At 39.8% G+C, this 23,347-nt stretch overlaps 1 protein-coding gene across 7 annotated transcripts in view; it reads right to left on the minus strand.

Moving 5' to 3' along the window:
* Positions 1–23,347, minus strand: part of KDM3B (lysine demethylase 3B) — a 67,265-nt gene that overhangs the window by 26,169 nt on the left and 17,749 nt on the right. For 5 of the 7 annotated variants that reach the window (XR_006165100.1, XM_033006074.2, XM_042790226.1 and 2 more), the window contains exons 2-12: positions 20,473–20,640; positions 17,907–18,020; positions 17,350–17,458; positions 15,722–15,846; positions 14,217–14,285; positions 12,721–13,299; positions 8,434–9,676; positions 7,888–8,089; positions 6,319–6,533; positions 5,098–5,250; positions 2,402–2,509 (exon numbers count right to left, since the gene is read on the minus strand). Coding sequence is in view for 6 of the 7 variants with exons in the window: in XM_033006074.2 (XP_032861965.2) it covers positions 2,402–2,509; positions 5,098–5,250; positions 6,319–6,533; positions 7,888–8,089; positions 8,434–9,676; positions 12,721–13,299; positions 14,217–14,285; positions 15,722–15,846; positions 17,350–17,458; positions 17,907–18,020; positions 20,473–20,640 (3,085 nt within the window). In the remaining variant the exon portion in view is untranslated. The remainder of the gene's footprint in view (positions 1–2,401; positions 2,510–5,097; positions 5,251–6,318; positions 6,534–7,887; positions 8,090–8,433; positions 9,677–12,720; positions 13,300–14,216; positions 14,286–15,721; positions 15,847–17,349; positions 17,459–17,906; positions 18,021–20,472; positions 20,641–23,347) is intronic. The other 2 variants (XM_042790225.1, XM_042790224.1) reach the window with 2 other exon arrangements.

Consider the following 23,347-nt stretch of genomic DNA (forward strand, 5'->3'; position numbering starts at 1 on the left):
AAGACCCATAAGGATCATCAAGTTCAACTCCCTGCTCCCCACAGGACTATGTAGCAGTACACCATATGACTAAGAGCGTTGTCCAGATGCTCCTTGAACTCTGACGGACTTCATGCCATGACCACTTCCCTGGGGAGCCTGTTCCAGTGACTGTCCACGCTTCTCAGTGAAGAACCTTTTCCTCCCCTGGTGCTGCTTCATTCCATTTTCTTGTGTCCTATCACTGGTCACTTGAGAGAGAAGATCGGCACCTCCCGCTCCACTGCCCCCTCTGAGGAAGTTGTAGACTTTAATGAGGTCACCCTTCAGCCTTCTCTTCTCTAAGCTGAACAAACCAAATGAACTCAGCCATTCCTCCTAAGCCTTGTCCTTGAGACTCTTCACCCTCCTGGTCAACCTCTGGACACAATATAATAGTTTGTTGTCCTTCTTGTATTGAGGCACCTAAAACTGCACACAGTACTTGAGGTGGGGCTGCACCATCATCAGTTTTGAGACCAACTGAGGAACCTGAACATATACAAGTCCATGGGACCTGGTGAGATGCATCCCAGGGACCTGAGGGAACTGGTTGATGTAGTTGCCAAGTCACACTCTATTATATTTGAAAAGCCATAGCAGACAGGCAAAGTCCCCAGTGACTGGAAAAAGGGAAACATCAAGCCTATTTTTAAAAAGGGGCACCCTGGAAACTATTGACCAGTCAGCCTCACCGCAGTGCCCAGTAAGATCATGGAGCAGATTCTCCCGAAAGGCATGTCAAAACATATGGAAGACAGAGAGATCATTAGAAACAGCCAATATGGCTTCACCAAGGGCAAACTGTGACTGACTAATCTACTGGTTTTCTTCAATGCAGTGACTGCATCATTGGACAAGGGAAGAGCAATCAATGTCATCTACCTAGACTTCCGAAAGGCCTTCAATATGGCCACCCACAACATCCTTGTTGCTAAATTGCAGAGATACGGGTTTAACAGATGGACTATTCAATGGATAAGGAACTGGCTGGACAGCCACATCCAAAAAATCTACAGTCAATGGCTTTGTGTCCAAGTGGAAAGCAGTAATAGGTGGTTTCCCTCAGGGGTCCTTACCGGGACTAATACTATTTAATATCTTCATCAACAATATAGACAGTGGGACTGAGTGCACCCTCAGCAAGCTCGCCGATGACACTAAGCTGAGTGGTGCAGCTGATTTGCTAGAGGGAAGGGGTGCTATCCAGAGGACCCTTGAGAGGTGGACCCATACAAAACTCATGAAGTCCAACAAGGCCAAGTGCAAGGTCCTCCACCTGGGTTGGGACAATCCCTAATATCAATACAGATTGGGGATAAACTGACTGAGTGCAATCCTGCAGAAAAGGACATGGGGATACTGGTGGATGAGAAATTGCACATGAGCTGGCAATGCGCACTTGCGGCCCAGAAACCCATATTGCATCCTGGGCTGCATAAAAAGAAGCATGGTCAGCAGGTTGAGAAAGGTCATTCTTTCCCTCTACTTTTTCCCTCTACGGTACGTACCCCACCTGAAGTCCTGCACCCAACTCTGGGGTGCCCAGTACAAGACAGACAATGATCTGTTTGAGCAGGTTCAGAGGAGGGCCATAAAAATGATGCGAGGGCTGGAACACCTCTTCTGTGAATTAAGACTGAGACAATTGGTGTGGTTCAGCCCAGAGAAGAGAAGGCTCTGTAGAGACCTTACTGTGGCTTTTCAATATATAAAGGGGCATCACAAAAGAGACAGAGACTTTTTACCAAGGCCTGTAGTGACAGGACAAGGGGCAACCATTTTAAACCGAAAGAACATAGGTTTAGATTGGACGTGGGGAAGAAATTTTTTACAATGGGTGGTGAGACACTGGAACATTTTGCCCAGAGAAGTGGTGGATGCCCCCTCGCTGGAAGCATTCAAGGCCAGGCTAGGTGAGGCTTTGAGCAGCCTGGTGAAAGATGTCCTTGTGCATGGGAGGGGGGTTGGACTAGATGATCTTTAAAGGTTCCTTCCAACACAAACCATTCTATGATTTTTAAGGTCAGTTACATAAACAGTCAAGTAAATGGTCAGTACTGACCATTTACTTTCCCTCCTCCTGACAGAAAAGAAAAAGATCTTTCTTGAAAGTTATCCAAATTCACTGATACAACTAAAAACAGCTGAGCACAAGCTGTCACAGCTAGTATCAGAAAGGTGTTCACTTCAAACTCATGGCTTGATTTTACTTGGGTTACCTTCCCCTTCAACCCTTCTGCTATAGCAAGTGGAAGTCTCCTCTAAATTCATGCTAGAAAACGTATCAGCTAGAACACCAACCATCTCAGTATTTTTGCCCCTTGCTTGCTCATAACCGATACAAAATTTTGAATTTTTCCTTTCACATTTCAAGCATTACCTGTACCAGGAATGATCTGTGTCGGCATAAGATTCTCTGGTTCATGAGACTGACCCTTTGCACACTTCAGCCATGAGAAGACCTCCTCATCACCGATCTCCTCTGTCTCTGGAATAAAGGCACAAAACTGTAAAATTTTGTACAAAAGTCACTAAAACTTTACAATACAGACTATTAGTGCATCAATATTGTTTCTTTAGATTCTTTACAGTGCAGGAGATTCACCTGCTGATCTCAGAAATAACCTATAAACACAGACCATTAGAACAAGATCTACAGCAACTTCTTTGCCTCTTCAGATTATAAAACTACCACAGTCATTTTCTTTTCATCTCTAGTAGTTTATTTTCAGTCACCTAAAAATCTTGGCTTCTAGCCCCAATTTTTAAATATCATACTCTTGTTCTCATTATGATTTCTTAAGTTATAGAGTGATTCTACCTTTTCTTGTCATAACCTCCCAAGCTTTTTCAACAAAAAGTATCTGCAGATAAGTTCCAGGAAGCAGAAACTAAGCTCTCCTGTCAGTATCTATATACAAAGCTAACAAGTAGCAAACGGATAATCTGAAAAGTAGTCTGACAAATCTGTAATTCTTCAGTATTTAAAAGCCAAGTTGGACCTACAAATATACAGCTGCATAAACTGCATTTCATTCTCTTCCTTTAAACAGGAACGCTGGGGAGAAGGGTGAGTGGGGTAGAATGAGAAGGATCATATAAAACTTCACTTCAGGGTCCTTTAGACCTGGTATCTTGCACAAGTTGTTTCTACAGCACAAAGTTCAGAAGACTCCTGAGGCAAGTAGTTGTATTTAAGTAATGCCTTGGTTCTACATTGCAGCCCATTCCAAAATTTCAGACTTGATTAATAAACCATAATTACAATACTACTTTCAGGAAGACACCATTAATAAGCAATATATATATATATATATATATATATATATATATATATGGACACACACACCCCCCACTATCATTTGACATTGTGAAATATTCATCTTTTCAATGCTGACCCTCCTCTGTACACCAGTGAGTAAAAACTTGTCATAAGCTCAGGATACCTCTTCATTTTCACCTGACACAGGTACAGTTATCATATTTATTTCTTTGATGTGAGAAGAAAAGGGGATAAGAGGCTATTGCCCTTGAATCACAGACATGTTTATACCACATTCTGTCAGTGATATGTTCAGTCCCAAATGCTTTTTCCAAACATGCAGAGTGCCAGATACAAGAAACCCTGTTCTATTCCACTGTACCCTGGTTAACCACATCTTAAAAATCGTTATGCTCTCTTCTGATGCACTCTGGCAGTAATTTCACAGGCTTCATTATTGTACTGGGTCTGTGTGAGATGAAGCTAATTTTCTTCATAGCAGCTCCTATGGTGCTGTGTTTTAGACTTGTGACCAAAACAGTGTTGATAACACATTAATATTTTAGCTATTGCTGAACAGCACTTGCCCAGTGTCCAGGTATTCTCTGCTCCTCACTCCATGCACTCCTCCTGACCCCCCACACCAGTGAACAGACTGGGTGTGCACAAGAGCTTGGGACAGAACACCACCAGGTGGATGACCCAAACTAAGCAAAGGGATATTCCATGTCATACAATGTCACACTCTGCAATAAAAACAGAGAGGAGGGAGTTTAAGGGTGATAGCCACCTTTTGTTTGGGAAACTGCATGGCAATGGTCTATCTGTGGGAGGTGGTGAGTGATTGCCTTTGCATCACTTGCTTTGTTTGGTTTTCTTTTTCTCTTTTTCTATTTCTCTTTTGCTTATTAAACAATTTTTTATCTTGACCCACAAATTTTCCTGCTTTTACTCTTCCTTTCCTCTTTCTCCAGCCTCAGAACCATGGGGGAGTGAGCAAGTGGCTGTGTGGTGTTTAGCTGCCTACTGGGGTTAACCTGCAACAGTGATATAAAAATAGGTGACTTGTTATCTATTTTAAAAAACCCATTGCTTTTATAATTCATTCAGTGTTCTCTGGCACCTTTATCATAATGAACAGACAGCAGTACTCACAATTATTAACATCCAGTATTTTGTACATCTGCTCCATCTTATAATGTAACTGTCACTAACAGCCTTATACTTAAGATTGTCCATTATCAGCACCCATGCTACCAAACCAGTCTCAATACAGTAAAATACAACAAAAAAGCAACCAGGTTTTCACTTCTGTAAATATGGTGTGCCTCTATGCATTAGAAATTGAACTTACTGAACTTTTTCCTGAATGACAAACTCTAGTGTATCAAGGAATCAAAAGAAAAAGAAAACTTTCCAATTTAACTCCTTGTTACAGAAAGGAGTTCTCTGCAATGTCTGCTTACTAGTTCATCTTGTGACGGTTCTGAACTGTTAAGACATTACTTTTTTTTTTTTTTTTAATACCCTCCAAGGAAAAGATACAGTAGTCTGTCTCAGTACACAGCCTATGCCTGCCGATGTTGTAATTTCAATAATCTAATTTTAAAGAAATAGATAAAACACACATATCTAAGGAAATTAAAAAATGGAGAAGCAGCATATATGACAATGTGCCAAAGTTCCAAACCTCCAGCCTTCTCAAGCTGTTACTAATTCTCTCACAAAACCTTCAGCAACTTCCCAGAAACTATCCCTACTGAAAGCCAGCCAGTTCAAAGATTACTGTGGGGGAAAAAAAATCCAGTACTCACCGCTACGTGGACGATTCTTCCTCAGCCGGTAACAGTCCAGACAGACCCCAAAACCACACTTGCGACAAACCCAATGAATATTGAAGAGTGTTGTCTCACATACATCACACATTTCCCTCACACCACGTACTGCTCGCTTCCACGCCACTTTCTCTATAAAGAGAAGAAACATTAGAATTATTGCTTTGACATTTTGCATGTCTCCCACCTAACTGGAGAATATCACAGTAACATTGATAAAGAAACAATTCCCAGAAACATGACTTGAGGGCAGAGTATAGAAACACATACTTTTTACATCCAGAGACACATTCTTTGAGTTGCTAGTCTTACGACACTATTAAAATCCCTATTTCTAAGAGCAGGTAAGGTCAAGTCCCAAAATGCATATACTATAAGGAAACGGAGCACCCTACAGAGTTCTGTAGTAACTGAATTTCAAGCAGCACTTATAGAACATACAGAAAAATTATAAACTTCTGCTAGTTTTATGAACAAATAATGTGAACTTATAAAACTACAAAGAATGCATATTTAGTTTTACTAAGAGGATGACCATCAACTCTTTGGATTCTAAACCAACACATTTGCTGAGGAAGGGGAAGTCCTCTCCAAATGGCTGCCCTTGTACATTCCAGAAGCTAGAGGGAAAAATCAGATAGTCAGGGCTATCCATGTGATAGGCTGAACTGGATCTTTAGAAAACTTTTTCTAAATCCACTCCCCTTGTAGTGGCAACTCTGGCAATTAGTTCCGCAGCTGAGCCCCTGCAGGCTGAACATAGGTACTGCTCCCTCCCTAGAAAACCCTGAGCTTTTAAGAGATGTCCTTGGAGCGTAACAGGATAGGAGTGTGCAAGAAAAGCTGCTCATTAAAGCATAGCTGGTCAGCATGATAAGTGTTCTGGACTTATTTCTATTTTCTTAGGAGCACGTGTCAGCTGATTTCTGCATTTATTTATTTACTGAAAAATAATGATGTCTGGGAAAGTTACCATTAGCTTTCTCGGTAGTAAAGTTGCACCCATCCAAAAGAAAAATCCCAAACGCTGGTCCCACAATTACACATACCCTAAAGAAGTGAATATAGCCTTCTCTTCAGAAGAAAAGGAAAAGCATTGTAACAAGAGATTATATTACACTATCAACTCCATTCCACTCTGCATTGTACACACATTACACAGAGAAGATGGACAAAAAACACATCAAAAGTCCATCTTACGATGTGGCTCCACCATCATCATTGCCTCTTTCTCTGACATAACAAGCTGGCAGAACTGGTCCCCAACATTGGCCAAGATGTATTTGGAAGTTTCCAGATCAATTCCCTCTGCAGGGGAGGAAGAAGGAATCCATAGGCTCATGGCATCAGGGTCACTCTGTTGTGGGTTCAAGAAACCCTCTACTCGTAGAATACCTTTCCGGGTAAATATGAGCCTGCAGAAAACAGGATGGAGTAATTGAGAAACCGCTCAACCACCTTTCATTAACTTGTCAGAATATAAACCCAGAAAGGGAAAAAAATTCCTTGACCTAGAGTGCTATACTCCACAGCCAATACAATTATTACGCAAATCCAAATAACACAGAGGATAAGATACACAAAGGCAATGGCCACAAACCCCACTAGAATAAATCCCCAGGTCTCAGTAGGCATTGTTGTGAGATTCCAGATAAAGGAAATTGCTACATCTTGGTAAGTCACATTTCTCTTTACTATTAATAGAAAGAGATGACAAAAAAATTACCCAGGCTGCTGCATGATGCCGCTTGTAAAATTCTGCATGGTTCTCATGCTCTATTTTAACTCAGGAGAGAGTTACTTCCCAACTTTCGGGAAACCAGTATTTCAGTTCTGGCTAGGGCCACTAGCACTTGGCAACTGTTCTAACAGTTCACGTTATAAGACATACAAAAAATCCTATCATACCTACTATTCTTGCCACTGCTCTCCACAAAGATCAATCACAACTGTTTTATCAGTAGCTGCTGACCCTCCTAGTCTTTGTGTGGTAAAAGGTGTAACAACATAAATTACAGAACCCTGAACACCTCCTTCTAATATTAAAGGTAACTTCATTTTCACACAAAAGCAATCTTGTCTTCAACCTCAAAGCTAGATAAATTTTTAACAAGTTCAGAAAAAGACGTAGGTATAATCCTTACTGGATAGGTGGCACATGCTAAAAATTCACTTCATCCTTTATATGTCAGAAAGTGAACAAACATCTTTTTGGAAAAAAGATGCATAGCGTTTGCTAGAATAGGCAGTTAAGGAAGATAAGAGAAGTATGACAGGTCAAAGAACTGTAAGACATGTACACAACACAGAAAACACAGGCAGTGTTCTACTCTTAAAAGTCAGTCCTGTACTCAAAAAAAACCCCAATCAAACATTAGCCTCATGCTGGCAACGTTTAGTTACTTGTTGACCAAATGAAAATTTTATCTCTGTTCTGAACTCCTTATGAAAGAGGGAGAGAACAGTTATTGCATACAAACTGGTACCTAGCAGTAAAATTCTACCCATTCTACCCAATAAAGCAAATTAAATCTCCTGAGCCTAGACTTGAAGGCTCACTTAGCGTCATACAGCTGTATCTTCCAACACCAGCTCCTCCCGCCCCAGTGAGGGAATTCCAGTAAGATGAGGCAAGGAAACGCAAGACACTCAAAATCTTCAGTTTTGTACCCAAGCACATTAAATAAGTAAAGCATAATTACTTTGTGCTTGGACACGGTCCAAGCTCTGCACATAGACTACGTATGAAGGAAGGAATAATTTGAGCACCTCCGGAAATGGAAGAAGCGACATGCCACAGTTGAGTCATCCTGCTCTTGCTCCTTAAATTTGCGGTACCGCTCCAGACGGCACTCCCGGCACTTGTGCAGATGTGGCGCTACATTGATGCAAGAGCCATCCTGGAGAAAAGGCTCACCTGACTGCTTCAGCTTCCTCACCTTACTCATATCTTTCAGCACAGACTGGCCAACTAGGTGAGGCAAAATAGAAGTAAAATTCCATTAGTTAACTGCAACAGGAAAAGGATACTGGCCGCAAAAAACATATTTTCAGAGATCCATATGCCCTTACCCATGCAAAACCAGTAAGACTGTTCAAGTCTGCAGCATACCGCACTTTTGTCCTGACAAATATATGCTTAAACATTTATCAAATACAAGAACCATTAAGCTTTAGCCTTGCAAATATCCTGTGAGCTGCCTCCTGAGCATAAATGAGCTTTACACTTGTGGTTAGTTCACACAGTTCATCACAGGAGATATCCCAATATCCCACCTCCTTGTGTTTCCAAGACACCCTGCATCAAGTCATCACCTTTTAGGGGAGCTGTGCGAGGCCGGCCCTTTGGAGCTTGTTTCCCTTTTCCTTTCCCCAACAGCAATTCAGCATTGCGCTCTGCACTGGAGCCAAGCTTTGCCATCAAGTGGTCGGGGATACCCTTCATACAAGCCTTGGCCTGCAACTGGTCCTCAGAGTCACTCAAATCCGACAGGTCACTATTGGTACTGGAGTCTGAGTCCTGTTTGGATGTCAAGCTCCGCTCATCTAGAGAGAACCTTTTCACAGCTTCAAAAGGGGCTTTGTTCTCCTGTGGAAACTCTGCCTGTGAAGAGAAAAAGCCAGGTGGATGTCTGCCAAACACATTAGAAAAAGTTTTCAGAAGAGGATTGTCCTGCTGCCCAGGCCCAACAACTGGTTTTTCTTCTGTTGGGCTGGAGGAAAGTGTGGGCATCTCAATAGGTTGTGTCAGGTTGCTGGTTGGTGAGCTGGAGCGGCCATTCCCTACAGTGGAAGGGCTCTGAACACCAGCAGCAACTGTTGAACCAGGAGTATTTGAGATCATCTTTGAGGAGTCTGTTGTTATAAACAAGGCTTTCTTCTTAGTTAGAGAAGAGTCTGTAGAGGTGAGTGATTCTGGCCAGACAGAAGTGGCCTTATGACCCACAGGTGTAGAGGGAGTAGAAACCCCTGATTGAGATGAAGATGCAAAGCCACTGAAAGGACTAAGTTCTGATTTCTCAGCAAATGCCAGGAAAGGGTTTGAGGGTTCCTCTCTTGATAGCTTTGGGGGCTGTAAAAATAGGTTTTCGTGACTATCTGGGGGACGAGTATTCAACAGACTTCGTGAAAAGGCTGGAGTAAGGGTAGGCATAGATTCCACAGGCAGCTTCCGCTCCACAGAACTGCCAGACTGGGCTCCTGGTTTAGTGTCCGCTGAAAGATTTTTACCTTTACAGATCCCAGTACTCACACTCTCTGTACACTGCTTGAATGAATCCCGACTAGATGTATCTTCAGTCAAGCTCTCTGAAATGACTGTGAAGTAGTTACTGGAAGGTAGATTTTGGGACATGCATTGAAAAAACAAGTTCTTGGACAGATCAGAATCTTTCTGTGCCTCCTGTCCAGTACTACAGCCAAAAGGAAATCCAGAAGGCTTGCTTTCTGGAGTCACCACTCCATTTGATTGGCTTCTTCCACCCCCAAATACCAACGACTGTGAAGCACTTGGGAGAGAGACTCCAAATCCAGAAGCCAAAAGTGAGTTTCGTGAATTCTGAAACAAATTTAAAAAGCATTAAAACAAGAATCTTTTTATAGGCTATTCAGCAACACCTTGGTTAATCTAATTGTACAATTTGCATTCTACTTATTCACCTGTAATAGAAACTTCCAGAAGAATTATTTACAATGAAGAAACTTCTTTAAAGATTCTGCTAGACTAATTTCTCCTACCTACAAGCTATTGAAACGAATGAGCTAACAGTGTCTGTTACATACTAAAGATGCATGAAGAAAATGAACACTTGATGTCTTATCACACTTTAGAACAGAAGTGGGACAGAAGACAAGGTGAACCAATTCACAGAAGAGCAAGTTATTTAAACTGCTGATTGTTTTAGTTCAAATCAGCAAGAAGGGAACCTTAACTAAAACCGCTTTTCAATAATCTCCCATCTTTCACACTCCCCCAAGATCCTCCTGATAAGCTCCTCCTACTTAACCAGCACACTTGAAATAGTTAACTTTGTTTACAAAGTTTAATTAAAGAAAGCCCTTTAGCAGTTAGCAAACAAACTGTTCCTGGTCACAGCAAGCCACATCTGCTGACAGGTAGATAGATGCCTATGACATGGTGCTTTCCAGGGGATCACTCAGTAGAGGTTAAGCACAAAGGGCTTGTCATGGTTTGAGCTTAATGTTTATGATTTTAAAATACTGGGAAGTTTTCTGACTTAAAGATTTCTACCAGACCTGTAACCGTGATACAAAATATTCACTTGCTCTCTTCTCCATTTATACTTATTCAGATTTTCTAATTCTCACAGTTCTACTGTAACTGATTATATTCTGCAACTCATCAGTTTTACTCTGGTTCCTTTGAGTTTCCACTTATAAATCTTCTCATGAGGAATACTCATGATTAATACAATTTTATTCTAAAGCCATGTTAAATACAAGCACAGCCTCTGAAACACATCCTACTGGTCATAAGCATCACTGCACACCTGCTACACTACAAACCAGCATTTAGCTTGTTCCTCATTATCAACCTCCAGCTGTAATAACTTTAATAACTTATTAATATCACCCATGACAGTTCTTCCAGATACTAGAATTTCAGATCTTTCTTTTCAGAACCAAAGTAATTTTCACAAACTGAGTTCTAATAGTTTTAAAAAGCATATGAATGCAAACCAAGCTTATTAAATAATCTCAAGGACCAAATCACACTATGATAAAGTGGACAGTGTGAAACAGTAACACATGAACCATCTACAATGCTCTTACTGATTTATGTCAGGTTCCCTTCCTCAAGGAAAATACCATTTGAAATGGACTAGTGGTCTACCTGCAAATTCTGAAGCCAGATTATCCATATTGATTTAAAACAAAAGATTTAAGATTGAGGAGAAGGAGAGAAGGAGGGGTGATACCAAAATTTCTCAGTACCAAGTTCTTCCTTAATACCATTGATGATAGATACAATTTTGACTGTTCACCTACCCAATTTGTAGTTGTTCCCAACTCTAGACATTTTTTTGGGGGGGGGGGGGGGGGGGGGGGAGGGGAAATGAGGATGGGGGATGAGGTGTGGGGTGGAAGAGAGAGCAGGTTATATTATAACAATTTAATTATGTAACATTCCTGTCTTCTACAATTCTATTTCTCCTTTACACCTTACCATCTAGGAATCCTTATCCCAAAGTAAACATCTCACCTTTCCCCCCAATTCTATTAGGTAATACAAAAGACATCACTACAGTTATACAATTCCATTAGCTAATACAAAAGACAAAGAACTCAAACTACAAAAAGAAAGTAATCCATATAACCTCCTGGCAAGTACCTTGGACCCTCTACTGTATCTCTCATTTTCTTCACTTTTTTATATAGTAGACTACAGGTCTTCCTTATTGCTGAGCAGTGCTTACAGAGTCAAGGCCTTTTCTGCTTCTTACACAACCCACAGGTAAGTAGGCTGGGGGTGAACAAGAAGTTGGGAGGGGACACAGGCAGGACAGCTGACGCCAACTGACCCAAGGGTTATCCCAGACCATGACACCATGCTCAGCATATAAAGGGGGAGGAGGGGGGAAGGAGGAAGGTGGGGACATTCAGAGTGACGGAATCTGACTTGCCAAGTAACTGTCACGTGAGATGGAGCCCTGCTTTCCTAGAGATGGCTGAACACCTGCCTGCCAATGGGAAGCCGTGAATTAATTCCTTGTTCTGTTTCGCTTTTGCGCATGGATTTTGCTTTACTTATTAAATTTATCTCAACCCACAAGCTTTCTCACTTCTACACTTCCAATTCTCTCCCCCATCCCACTGGGCGGGGGAGAAAAAGTGAGCAGCTGTCTGGTGCTTAGATGCTGGTTGGGGTTAGACCACAACACAGGGTTTTTCTTTTACTTTTCCACTTCTCCCCTTGAAAACAAAGACATAGCTAAAAGGTCTTCAAGCTGCTTTCAGACTGAGCTCTTTAGAATAAATTTTAATAAAAGGTACCTATCTCAAATGTTTTAATTATTTCTTTGTTTTCAGCCCTAGATTGTGTATGATGCAACTGGCTCATTTTTCTACTATGAAGATATCATAGCTGTAACAGATAAATTAGGCAGCTATAAAATGTCCTTTAAATGTAGCCTCAATGTTTTTCTGGTGTGGGTTTTTTTTTTTGTTTTGGTTTGGTTTTTTTAAGTAACTTGAATGTTAAACTCAGTGCAAGATCTCATGCATATTTGTTTATATTTGTTTACATAAAGGCAAAAGATATTAAGGAGATTATCTACCGTATGACACAACAAAAATATATTAAGTGCAGTGATTTAAGTCACTAAGTGACTTTAAGGCTGCATTTCTCAGATTAAGGCTGAATAAAGGCAAGAATGCTAAAAAGTTGTCTCTTACAACTCCATCAAGTATCCTCATCTTTTGAGTTCTTTCTTATATCAGATAACAGAAAGGTTTCCTTTGGGAGGGGAGGGATTAACCAGAGAAAAAGTAGTTTTCTCGACTCCATGGACACACTCTGTAACAGGAATATATTGCAGAACATGTATTGCAGAGTATGCTGGATCATGAGCTACTACTCACCTCTCCCTGGGCTTGTGATCGGCCTGCTTTCAGTTTCTCCTGTCCAGTAACAGCTGGCAAACTGGTATCAGAGATTCTCACAGTTGTTGGTGTCAAAGCAGTTGTAGTAACTGCAGTTGCAGAAGTCACCGTACCTTGGCCAACCTGTTCCAGTGATTTTCCTGCTTCTTTACATCCAGATCCAACTAGTAACGCTTGTCCAGCTACAGAGGAAAATGGAGTGAAGGGCAATGGTGTGTCACCACCAACTGGCTCATCTTGGACTACTAGTGTTCGGCCATTCTCTTTGGTGTAAGTGGCAAAGCGAATATTGCGATTAATCTGAGGAATGAATGAAGGCAGCTGTTTGGCCCGGGGATCTAGTCCTGTTTCACTATTGGAGCCTCCTTTCCAAGGACCTCTGCTTGCCTCACCTCCATCACTACCATTGCTATCCGCTTCACCCCTCTCCTTTAGCTTCTTTGTTGCAGGATCACACCCAGAATCGGAAGCACTTTTCCTCCTCCGTCCATCCTTTCCTTCCAGATTTTCTTTCTTCTTTTTCCCTTTAGATGATTTAACTGCTTTTATTCCCCCTCCCTATAAAGACAAAACCATGTGATCACTAACCAGAACAGTCAGTATACCTGTTCAAAGAGCATTTTTTTATTAAAACATAATATATTACACTGCTCTTAAGTGTAGGAACATTTAATCACAAATTGAAATATCTAAGGAAAGATACTATGTGAACATAGAACACAAGCATAAGTACAGTCTTGTCTTTTTCATTCTAGAATAGCATCTTCAGAGCAAGATTTTTAACTGAGCTACTTTGCTGTAGCATGTACCACATCACTTCCGATTTTGGGAAACATGCAATACGGCGATACTCCCAACATAGTTCTTGCTAATGTATGAAAACTATCTGCATGATAATTTTTGCTATAAGTCTAATCTGCATGCTTCTTTTGAAGGGCACACTTTCTGTCCACTACTCAAAGCCTACAATATTTAACTACAGGAGATAGCTTGCCCTTTAGCCTAAGGTAAAAACAGAAGTTCAAATGTCATCAAGGACTCTCTAAACTGAAGCAATGAAATGCCCCAAGCATACAAGCCTGCTTCAGAGAAGCCAGATGGTAATTTTTAGAAATGTCGAAAAAGGTCTGTGACGGAGGACAGAGAAATCCCATCAGAAAAAGGCAGTGAGCACAGAGACATTCTTTATCGAGGCACTACCCCTTAAAATGGAGCACAACAAACATGATTATTGACACCCCCCCCAAGATCCATGCTGGACTTAGTAAAATAGACCTGAATGAAAAGAGAAGTTTAAGAAAAGCTATGTCCATCTCTCAAAGTGGTAAAGAAAATTTTCCTCTTCCAATTACATTACCAAAAGCCCTCAGTGAGCATAGCATCAGTTTTCAGTTGTTTCCATGTTTTAGATGTTCTGCATCTAAAACTTTATAAAGTTTCACAGTGTATATACAAGACCAAAACTGGTGCAGTACCTCACTTGGAGAAGTGTTATCCATCATCACATGAATCAGGCGAGGATCCACTGACTTTATTTCACCACTCTGGTTTTTATGCATATTGATATTGAGGAGGTAGGAAGAAGAAAATAGGACTTTAGTTTTTAATTCAGAGTATACAGTATCAACATAAGAGACCTTAAACACAGGGTTACTCTGCAGCCCCTCCCCCATTTGCCATTTTTTTGTCCCACTTCCTTAGTAATACTACAGTCTTCCAGTTTATCTTCTATCCTTTTGCTCCTTCTCTATTTCAAAACTTTCAGGTTTGATTCCTACCACTGATTCCTTGTATATTTGTTCCGCTGAGCATCTCTTGAGGCACTCATTGCATTATATACAGATCTTCTTAAATTTGATTTAGTATTGTTCTAGCCTTCTGCATATTCATTCTGCTAGATGTAGAAAAGACTACTGGAATGAAACACATCAATTTATGCTAATTATCCCCATCAGTGTCTCCCCAAAAGGAGCAATGAATACCCAATCTCCATAGCTGTGCTTGGAGGTTACCTTTTTATTTCACAGTAGATACGCAGTAGGTTGGGTGCTTCCTGGTACGTACCTGCCGAAAGCATATGCTCCACAATTTCAATGCCTCTCCAAAGTACTATACTTATTTACCATACACAGTATATTTTTTTTCCTGTGCACCTGCAATAAATCTAGTAGTGTGAGTGCAGGATTACTGTATTTGTACACAGGACTTACTGGGCATATTCAGTGCATTTATTCTGCACATGGGAAAGGCTACAGGGGCAGGGAGCAAGGGACAAGGAGTGAGACCCCCAAAAAAACCCCAAAACCTAGGAGTGCTACTGCTACAGTAATTTACACACAGCATCACAGACTTGTTCCTAGTTGCTTCTGAAAAAGGAAGTCATTAGGACCAGGCTGCTGTTTAGAGTGAACTACCTGTCAGACTGCACTGAAATGTGTAAGGCAAACCAGATAACTCTAGCACTGAACAGATTTTCTGTGCCATTTACAACACATACTAGGCTTACTGATAGGAACAGGGCAAAAGTAAACAACCTAAGCTAAAATACATCAATCAATTTTGTTTAGACTAAGATTTCATCTTCTCTGCTACACTTGTTTCAAACCACTTGTAAAGTCTGTCAGAAAAAAGCTAAGAGAAGACATTGGAAGACCACAGTATAACAGACCCCACAAGGTAGCTTTCTGTACATCAGCGTGCTCTCCCATCCAGAAAGCCTTTTCCAATATTTTTTCATATAGGGCTCATTTCCAAATAAATTGTTATAGCTTCTTTTATAGAAGGGGGCTCTGTAACATCATTTATTGTGCAAAGTTATTGTAACAATATAAAAAAAAAAATCTGTAAATTGCATCATGGATAATTACTCATCTTTTAAAGCAAATAATCAAAAATACAAGTTTTGGAAGAGCTCTCATTCTCCACGAGATAGCAAGGAATGGCATTTTAGGAACACCAAGGCAGTGCTTTGTATTTTTACCTCAGTCACAGACACCTCCATAAGACGAGTTATTGGGTCCTGATGGCTCACAACACCACAAAGCCAGCTATTTTCATCTTCTGGTTGGTAAACCTTAACTCTTTGGCCTTGGACACTGTAAGGACCTGGAAAAGAAGGACTCTTGAGCACATTTTCCAGACAAGCTTAGTGTCATACTTGTTAAGAGTCTTAAAAGTGCTCTGTGCACATAATTAGGGCTTGAAGTGTCATCTTTCAGAAGGAAAGAAATTAAAACGCTAGGATTTCTGCTGTAAATCCTGCAGAAGCCAAGCATTTTGTTGTAAAAAGTCAGTAAGCCCTCACTGCTGTAACTCAAATCTATTGTAAAGATTAAATACAGTTTACAAGTAAAAAAAAAAACAAAACAAACAAACAAACGCAAAAGCTGAAAATAAACTCACTCCTTTGACAAAAATCAAGGTAGAATAGGTCTCCTTGCTAACTAAACTCTCTTGCTTTCTAACTTACAGGTTAGTAATATTGAAGCATCAATCCAGTGTACAGTCATAGCATTTTGCCTCAGTCCAGATGCATCAAATCCCAGTATAAACTGCATGTAGTTCAGAATAGAAACACGTATTTGTAACTGTGGAAAATTTAATATAATTGCACAATTATCCAATGTCTCTAAACCAACCAGTCTTAGTTCTTTGACATGCATAATGGATCATCTACAGAAAGGTTTCCTCTGACCCTGCCCTCACTCTCCATGTCAGCATGCAGAACTTTCCTCCTACCCTAAATCTAGGCAAAAAAACCTTCATTAATACTAGATGATCAAAATCCACATGAACCAACAGCCTGTATCTGATGCAACCAGAACTATCCACTTTAGAAGGCAGCTTCAACCTGGACAATTCTGAAGCTACTGCTCATGTAAGAAGTATTGTCCTCATAGCATTTTTATCAATAAACATTTTATTTAAACAAAAGACACCAAATCTCCATAAAGAATGACATTGTCCTTCAAATGTAATAACAGTGGCCTACATCTAGAGTGGCCAGCTGGCCCATGAATCCAAACTGAATAGAAAATCGTTTTAGCACTTGAACTAGAAGGCCCCATCTGACAACAAAAGCTGCAATCAGGCTTAACCCTAATACACATTCCAGACAACAGTTAAAATATTAACCCTATGCCGAACAGCCACACCATATTTTTCAACTTAATCAATGCCTTAATTACCAAAATGCCAAAATGTGAATACTGACATAACAAAAGAATTTTTTTAAATATCAACTACTGAGTAACTTCACTTCTAAATTTCCAGAATCATAGAACAGAACCAAAACTTTTAAAAACTCAAAAATAAAACTTTAAATAAGGGCAGTTGTAAATACATGGATGTTATCAATAATATGTTATCCTACTTTAACTACAACTTCAGTGATCATCCCCAGTAGGTATTTCTAGTTATAGATCATCAACTGCTTACCTGTATCTGTGACAAAATAATGTTTCTTTGTAAAGAACTTGCAAAACAATACAGAAAATTGACCTTCAAATTAAATAGAAAGAGATACTCTTACTGTTCTCTTTCACAAATTCCACACAGTCTAACCGTTCTGCAACAAAGTAGCTTTGAGATAGAAAAACACAGTCTCACCTCTACTAAATATCTCCTGAAGCTTCTGGTCACTGATCAGTGCATTGACAGATTCTCTTAGTGAAGGATGTTCCTGCAGAATCTGATTTTGACTCTCTGTTCCCATCTGCTAACAACAAACAGTTTTAACATAAAAGTACAGTCTTTTAAGGTAATAGAATCATTAGGTTTTAAGGGACAGCTCTTCCTGGACTGCTCTCAGAATGACAAACAAAAGAAGTAGTAAAATTAAGAAAAGCATTGCTAAATGTGCCAGGAGGAAAAAAAGGACTAGCTATGCAAAAGCTATTGCAAAACTTCCATTGCAGTTATCAGCTACAGGATGCTTGACAGCTAGCTCTTCAACTGACCAACACAGAGAACCAGGACTTTTCAAACACAGAATGAGGTTAGTATAAGCATTTGGAAAATCAGGAAACAAATACAAATACATAACAGGGAAGTGAAAGGAGGAAGACAAGAATAAGCAAGTGTAACAGTAAAAAAAAAAAAAAAAAAAATTTGACAAGCACAGCACTAAGTTAAATTTGCGCTTTAACTGAACACAGTTTAAATACCTGAAACAAACGTAATCCACTGGCATCAGACAGGAAACGTAAATGTCTGTCCAGAAGAAACTCCACTGGGACCACAGAGCCTAAACCCAGCTTATCTACGAGCGGAGTGAAGGTCTGTGATGAACAACAGAAAACAAAGGTTATAAAAATGACTGAGCACACCTACAAGCCAACAATTGTTTTCACATGCTATTTAAGTATCACAAAGAAGAAAATGTTTAATTTCTCAACTTGCACCATGCAGTGCCTGAGTTTTAATGCAAATTATTACTCATTACGTCTAAGCCAAAAATTCTTGCACATGTGGCATATTACAAGAAGGAATAATAGAAAATTGGCTCCAATTCATCAGAACTCAAAGCAGAACTGAAAACACTTTTTGTGGTATTTGTTTTTTCATAGGTAAGTACCTTCTGATGCTCAGGTTAAAACAAAAAAGCTATCCGACGCATTTCTGGTATAGCCTCCTGAAAGGAACATTTTTATTCCCATACAGAAGTCAGGTGTAAGTAATTTACAGGCATATTATTCAAGAGGAGCTTTTTTTGCTAGTTTTTTTGTGCAAAATTAAAGTTCACAACAGGTGTACAATCGATATTCAAGCTGCAGGACAAATCACTGAAAATACTTAGAATCAGAACGATAACCTCATAACGTAACTTGCTGATGGAAAAATTGCCAACCATTCGAGTCTCTGAAACTTGTTATCTGTCTCATGCTCACACTTACATGATTTTAACACACAAGTATTCATGACATTTTTTCTTTAACAGCTCTCATCAAGTTTGTTCATACTCCATTCTGCTGTACACAACAGTATGAATATAAAAATGTATTTTCTCAGTTTATGTAAAACTATTTCCTAAAAGTGAACAGGACTATAAGAAAGAGACAATGAAGGATGAATACACATTCATAAGTGATACATCTCTCTCAAAAAAAAAAAAAACCAAAACACCAAACCACCAAAAAAGCCCCCCCAAAAAACCCCAAACAACCAAACAACAAACCCACAGCACCACCATCACCACTCCCCTCCCCCAAAAATACCATTTACTGTGTAATGCTAAGTAGTTGACTTCCCAGAATTGTCTACATGGTACGTATATACACTAATGCTGTGGCTAGCTCCAGCCTGTATTCCCATGCAGTTATTTGGGTAGGTTTCTAGTACTTAGTGAAAGCCTGAGTGCTCACGCGACTGTCCGGAGTACAGGAGATGGAAAGATTTTTTTCAGCAAGTTTACAGATACAGCTTGACTTATAGTGGAAATACTCTGGGATCCTAGTGGACCCATATTTGCTTCTAACAGATTCTGATACAACTCATTACACAATCAGTGTGTGGACCATGGGAACACCGCCAAATCACTCAGATATCAAGATACTTGGGAATCATCTGAAAGAAACTGACACTGTATAAACACAGTTTCCCAGACGAAATTAAACTGGAGTTCATTCTTGGAGACAAGTTGGAAATACCATGTAAAGAAAACTCTGCCTATGAAAAAAACCCCCTATATACAGAATCTCTGCTCTAAAGGCTTGATTTTCTTCTGCCTTAAGACAAATGAAATAAAGAAACTCTCAGAGAGATGCAGTGCTGAACTTGTTGCTTTGAGTCCAAGTGTCCATTTAAAACACTAAATTCAAATTCTACCAAGGCACAAGGTCCTTGACTGGAAAAACATTTCAGTGTGGCCATGCATAAAATGTAGTATTAAAAAGCACAGAGTAGGATCCCAAGCAATCCAAGGACTGCAGGAGGAGAAAAGAAACAAAAGGGCACAATAATAAAAATTAGACAGCATGAAAATGCAGGTAGGATGTAAGGAATGCTATTCGCTATATACTACTCATCAGGATATTTGCAGAATGGGTATACTCAGATATGCTAGCTAAAACATACTGGCTTTGGTCTCAAGTGTCATGACATGTAGCTGCCATGTAAACAGCAATATGGACAACCACTTCAAGAAACAGGAGAAAATTCTGGATGTCATGTTAGTTAATGCTGAAATAGTTAACGCTAGTCACTACTGAAATAAATTTAGTTTAGATTAGGAGTGGCAAATTTATGGCTTATAGGTCAGGCACAGCCCACAACCTTATTCTCTTCCCAAAGTGCCTTCAGGAATACCTATTAAAATGATGCAACAACCTTTATCATACAGAGCTCTACAGAGTCTGTAGTAAAATCAGAAGGTTTATTCTCACAATTCAGAAAAGCCTAACACACTCAAAGTTCTAAAATAGGGAAAAATAATCTTTTCGGGTATGCGCCACATTTCGTCAGAGACCAACTGGTAAATAATATCTCACTTCTGTAAGGTAACAGCTTCCAATTTCTGAGGCAGGAACTGGAAGCATACTGCCTCTCAGATGCCTTTCCATAATTCCACTGATTGCTTTCACATTTACCATTTAAAAAAAACCCCAGCCATACCCAAGCAATTTTTGGTACCTGCAAAATGGTGCCCTGTATGATAGCCAAGCCTTGTGTTTCACAGTAGATAGAGTTGATGCAAGCCTCTGAGGATATGAGAGCTTTTGGCCAAATACTCACCAGTGCAGGCCACTGTGCTGGTGAAACTCGAGTCCCCTGAAGCATAACTGGATCATTTCGAGGTGCCCAAACCAACGAGCCTTCCAGCAACAACACTATAACTTCTTCAGCATGGACTTTCACCCAGGCATGTTGCTTCCAGTTACAGCCATCAAATTCCACAAAGATCTGATAAAAATAAAAAATTTAGAAGGTATTTCAGCTCTTTTCAGGCACTTCATAGAAAAAAAAAAATTGATTCCTACAATCCCTATGGATAACAAGACAGCAGCTTTAGTCAGAAAAATCAGGATAAGTATTGTAATGATAACACTGACAGCTATCAAACATTACAAAAGAAACTGGAATTAAATTCACAGCAATTACTAACCTACAAAAAATTATTTATTCCCAAACACACATCACTAGCTCCAAATTCTGCATTTCCCCATACAAAATTAAAGATGTAAAAATTGCTCATCCCAAAACACAGCTGATGACCCAATGGAAGCATCTTTCACATTGAAATGCAAATATTTTGGATGGCATGAGATTATCCAGAAATATCTATTCAGTACATTTTTCATTACCTTATTTACAAGTGTGACAATATAAACCACGTTACATTTCTAAATCACTATTCCAAGATATAATCCTCTTTTTTTCTCTCACAAAGGACAAATGTTAAAGTCATGTAAAATTACATGGCAAGAATGCTATGAGGAAGAACACAGCTTATAAATCTCATTCCATGTCTTAACAACTAGGGCTATCAAATGTTAAAACACAGTCACATTCCAATCTCTCATCTACAGAATTTACATACTACACAAAGATAATCAAATATGTCAGATGAACAGCAAGAAATTCCTAATCAGTTAAGAAAAACCTTAAGCTGGACAGTCAAAAAAGTTTTGTAATCATTACAAGATCACGAGGGGTAACAGGGCACTAACCAAAGACAGACAGCACTCTGCTTTACCAGTAATTTCTATTCAAAGAGGTGTTAGAGACCACTCATACACTCCTCTTCCCCACTCCTCCCCCCAAACTCAAAAGCTCAAACTCAAAGGAGAGAGGGAGAGAATATGAAGAACGTTCCTGAAGAAATCATCAACTCCATTACTGCTTAAGATGCCCTGCAGAGAAAGAAGACTGAACCTTTCAAGATATCCTTCTTTCAATTCAACAGATTTCAGCAATACAGTGGAAACTGGACTGAACACCTTTTCAGTTTTAGTGGGCCTGTACCTTTCTTAATATTAAATTTGTGCTACTTTGGCAGTAGCATGTGACAAAGAGAGGGACTATCAGGTAAGAATAATCAAACGTATTTGTTTATATGTACAGTATTAGTGGGGTAATCACCTTGTTATGATTCTTTTATCATAAAGGTTATATGAAAAAAGGTTATCAAAAAGAACTATTAAAATAATACTGGCTTTTTAATAGAAGCCTTTTTGCAAGATATTTAAGAATTGGATAAAAGGGGGGGAGATTTTGTAAGTGACTACACAGACAGGACCTCTCACTAGCATGACCCCTTAAACTAGTTGGCAAGTATCAAGGCAGACAAATTCAAACTAACAATAAAGTGCAGCTTACCATTCTGTCCCAAATAAATAAGGATACCTATAAATTTATTACTTCACACAAGACTCAAACAAGTCAACTTACTTTGTGACACACATGAAGTAAGACTACAAGAAAATTTCTTCCAGCCTCAACCTTTAAGACACCTCACGTTTCTACGAATCATTATAAATTGCTGAAGAGGAACAGCTATACTTTTAGCTGCAAATTTAACACATTATTCCCTGGTTAAAAAAAAAAATAAGACAAAAAAATACTATAAGAAATAGCCTGTGATGAACTTCCAAGATGGGTGTTCCACATTTAAGAGGCTCACTAAATAGTTTGACAAATACTGTGTACCCATCATATACAAAGCAGTAGCAATGCCATCTGTAACATTCTAGATGTTACAACAGGACCCCTCTCAATCATCTACCTAAGGTCTTGGGAATCTAAGAAGGTCACCACTGACTGGAAGCTTGCCAACATTATTCCAATTTAGAAGAAGGGCATGAGGAAATACCTGGGAAACTACAGACCTGTTAGTCTAATCTCAGTACCTGGAAAAATTATTTAAAAATTACACAGGGTACTATTGAAAGATATTTAAAGGACAATGCAATCATCAAGCACAGTCAACATGGGTTCACAAAGGGAAAGTCGTACTTAACTAATTCAATCTCCTTCTACAACAAGACCACGCACATGGTGGATGAAGGGAAGGCAATGGATGTAGTTTTTCTGGATGTTAATAAGGCTTTAGTAGAGACTAATCCTCACAGCATCCTTCTGGACAAGTTGTCTAATTGCAAAATAAACGGGTTCACAGTACACTGGGTGAAGAACTGGCTAGACAGCAGAGTTCAAAGAGTTGTAGTGAATGGGGCTACATCTGACTTGTGACCAGTCATCAGAAGTGTTCCTCAGTGCTCAGTACTAGGGCCAGCGCTGTTCAATATTTTTATCAATGATCTGAATGCAGGAGTTGAATGCACCATTAGCAAGTTTGCTGATGATACCAAACTGGGAGGTGCTGCTGACTTTCTCAAGGGACAAGAGGCCTTGCAGAGGGATCTGGATAGACTGGAGCAGTGGGCAAACACCAGTGGCATGAAACGTAACAAGAACAAATGTCAGATTCTGCCACTGGGAAGTATAGACTGGGAGAGGAGTGGCTGAAAAGCTGCCCTGCAGAAAGGGATCTGGGGGTGCTGGTGGTGGGCAGCAGGGTCAATAGGAGACAGCAGTGTGCCCTGGCAGCCGAGAGGGCAAACCGCACCCTGGGGTGCGTCAAACACGCCATAACCAGCCGGGCAAGAGA

This window comes from Tyto alba, unplaced genomic scaffold (assembly GCF_018691265.1).
Source record: "Tyto alba isolate M040663 unplaced genomic scaffold, T.alba_DEE_v4.0 Super-Scaffold_17, whole genome shotgun sequence".
NCBI lineage: Eukaryota > Metazoa > Chordata > Aves > Strigiformes > Tytonidae > Tyto > Tyto alba.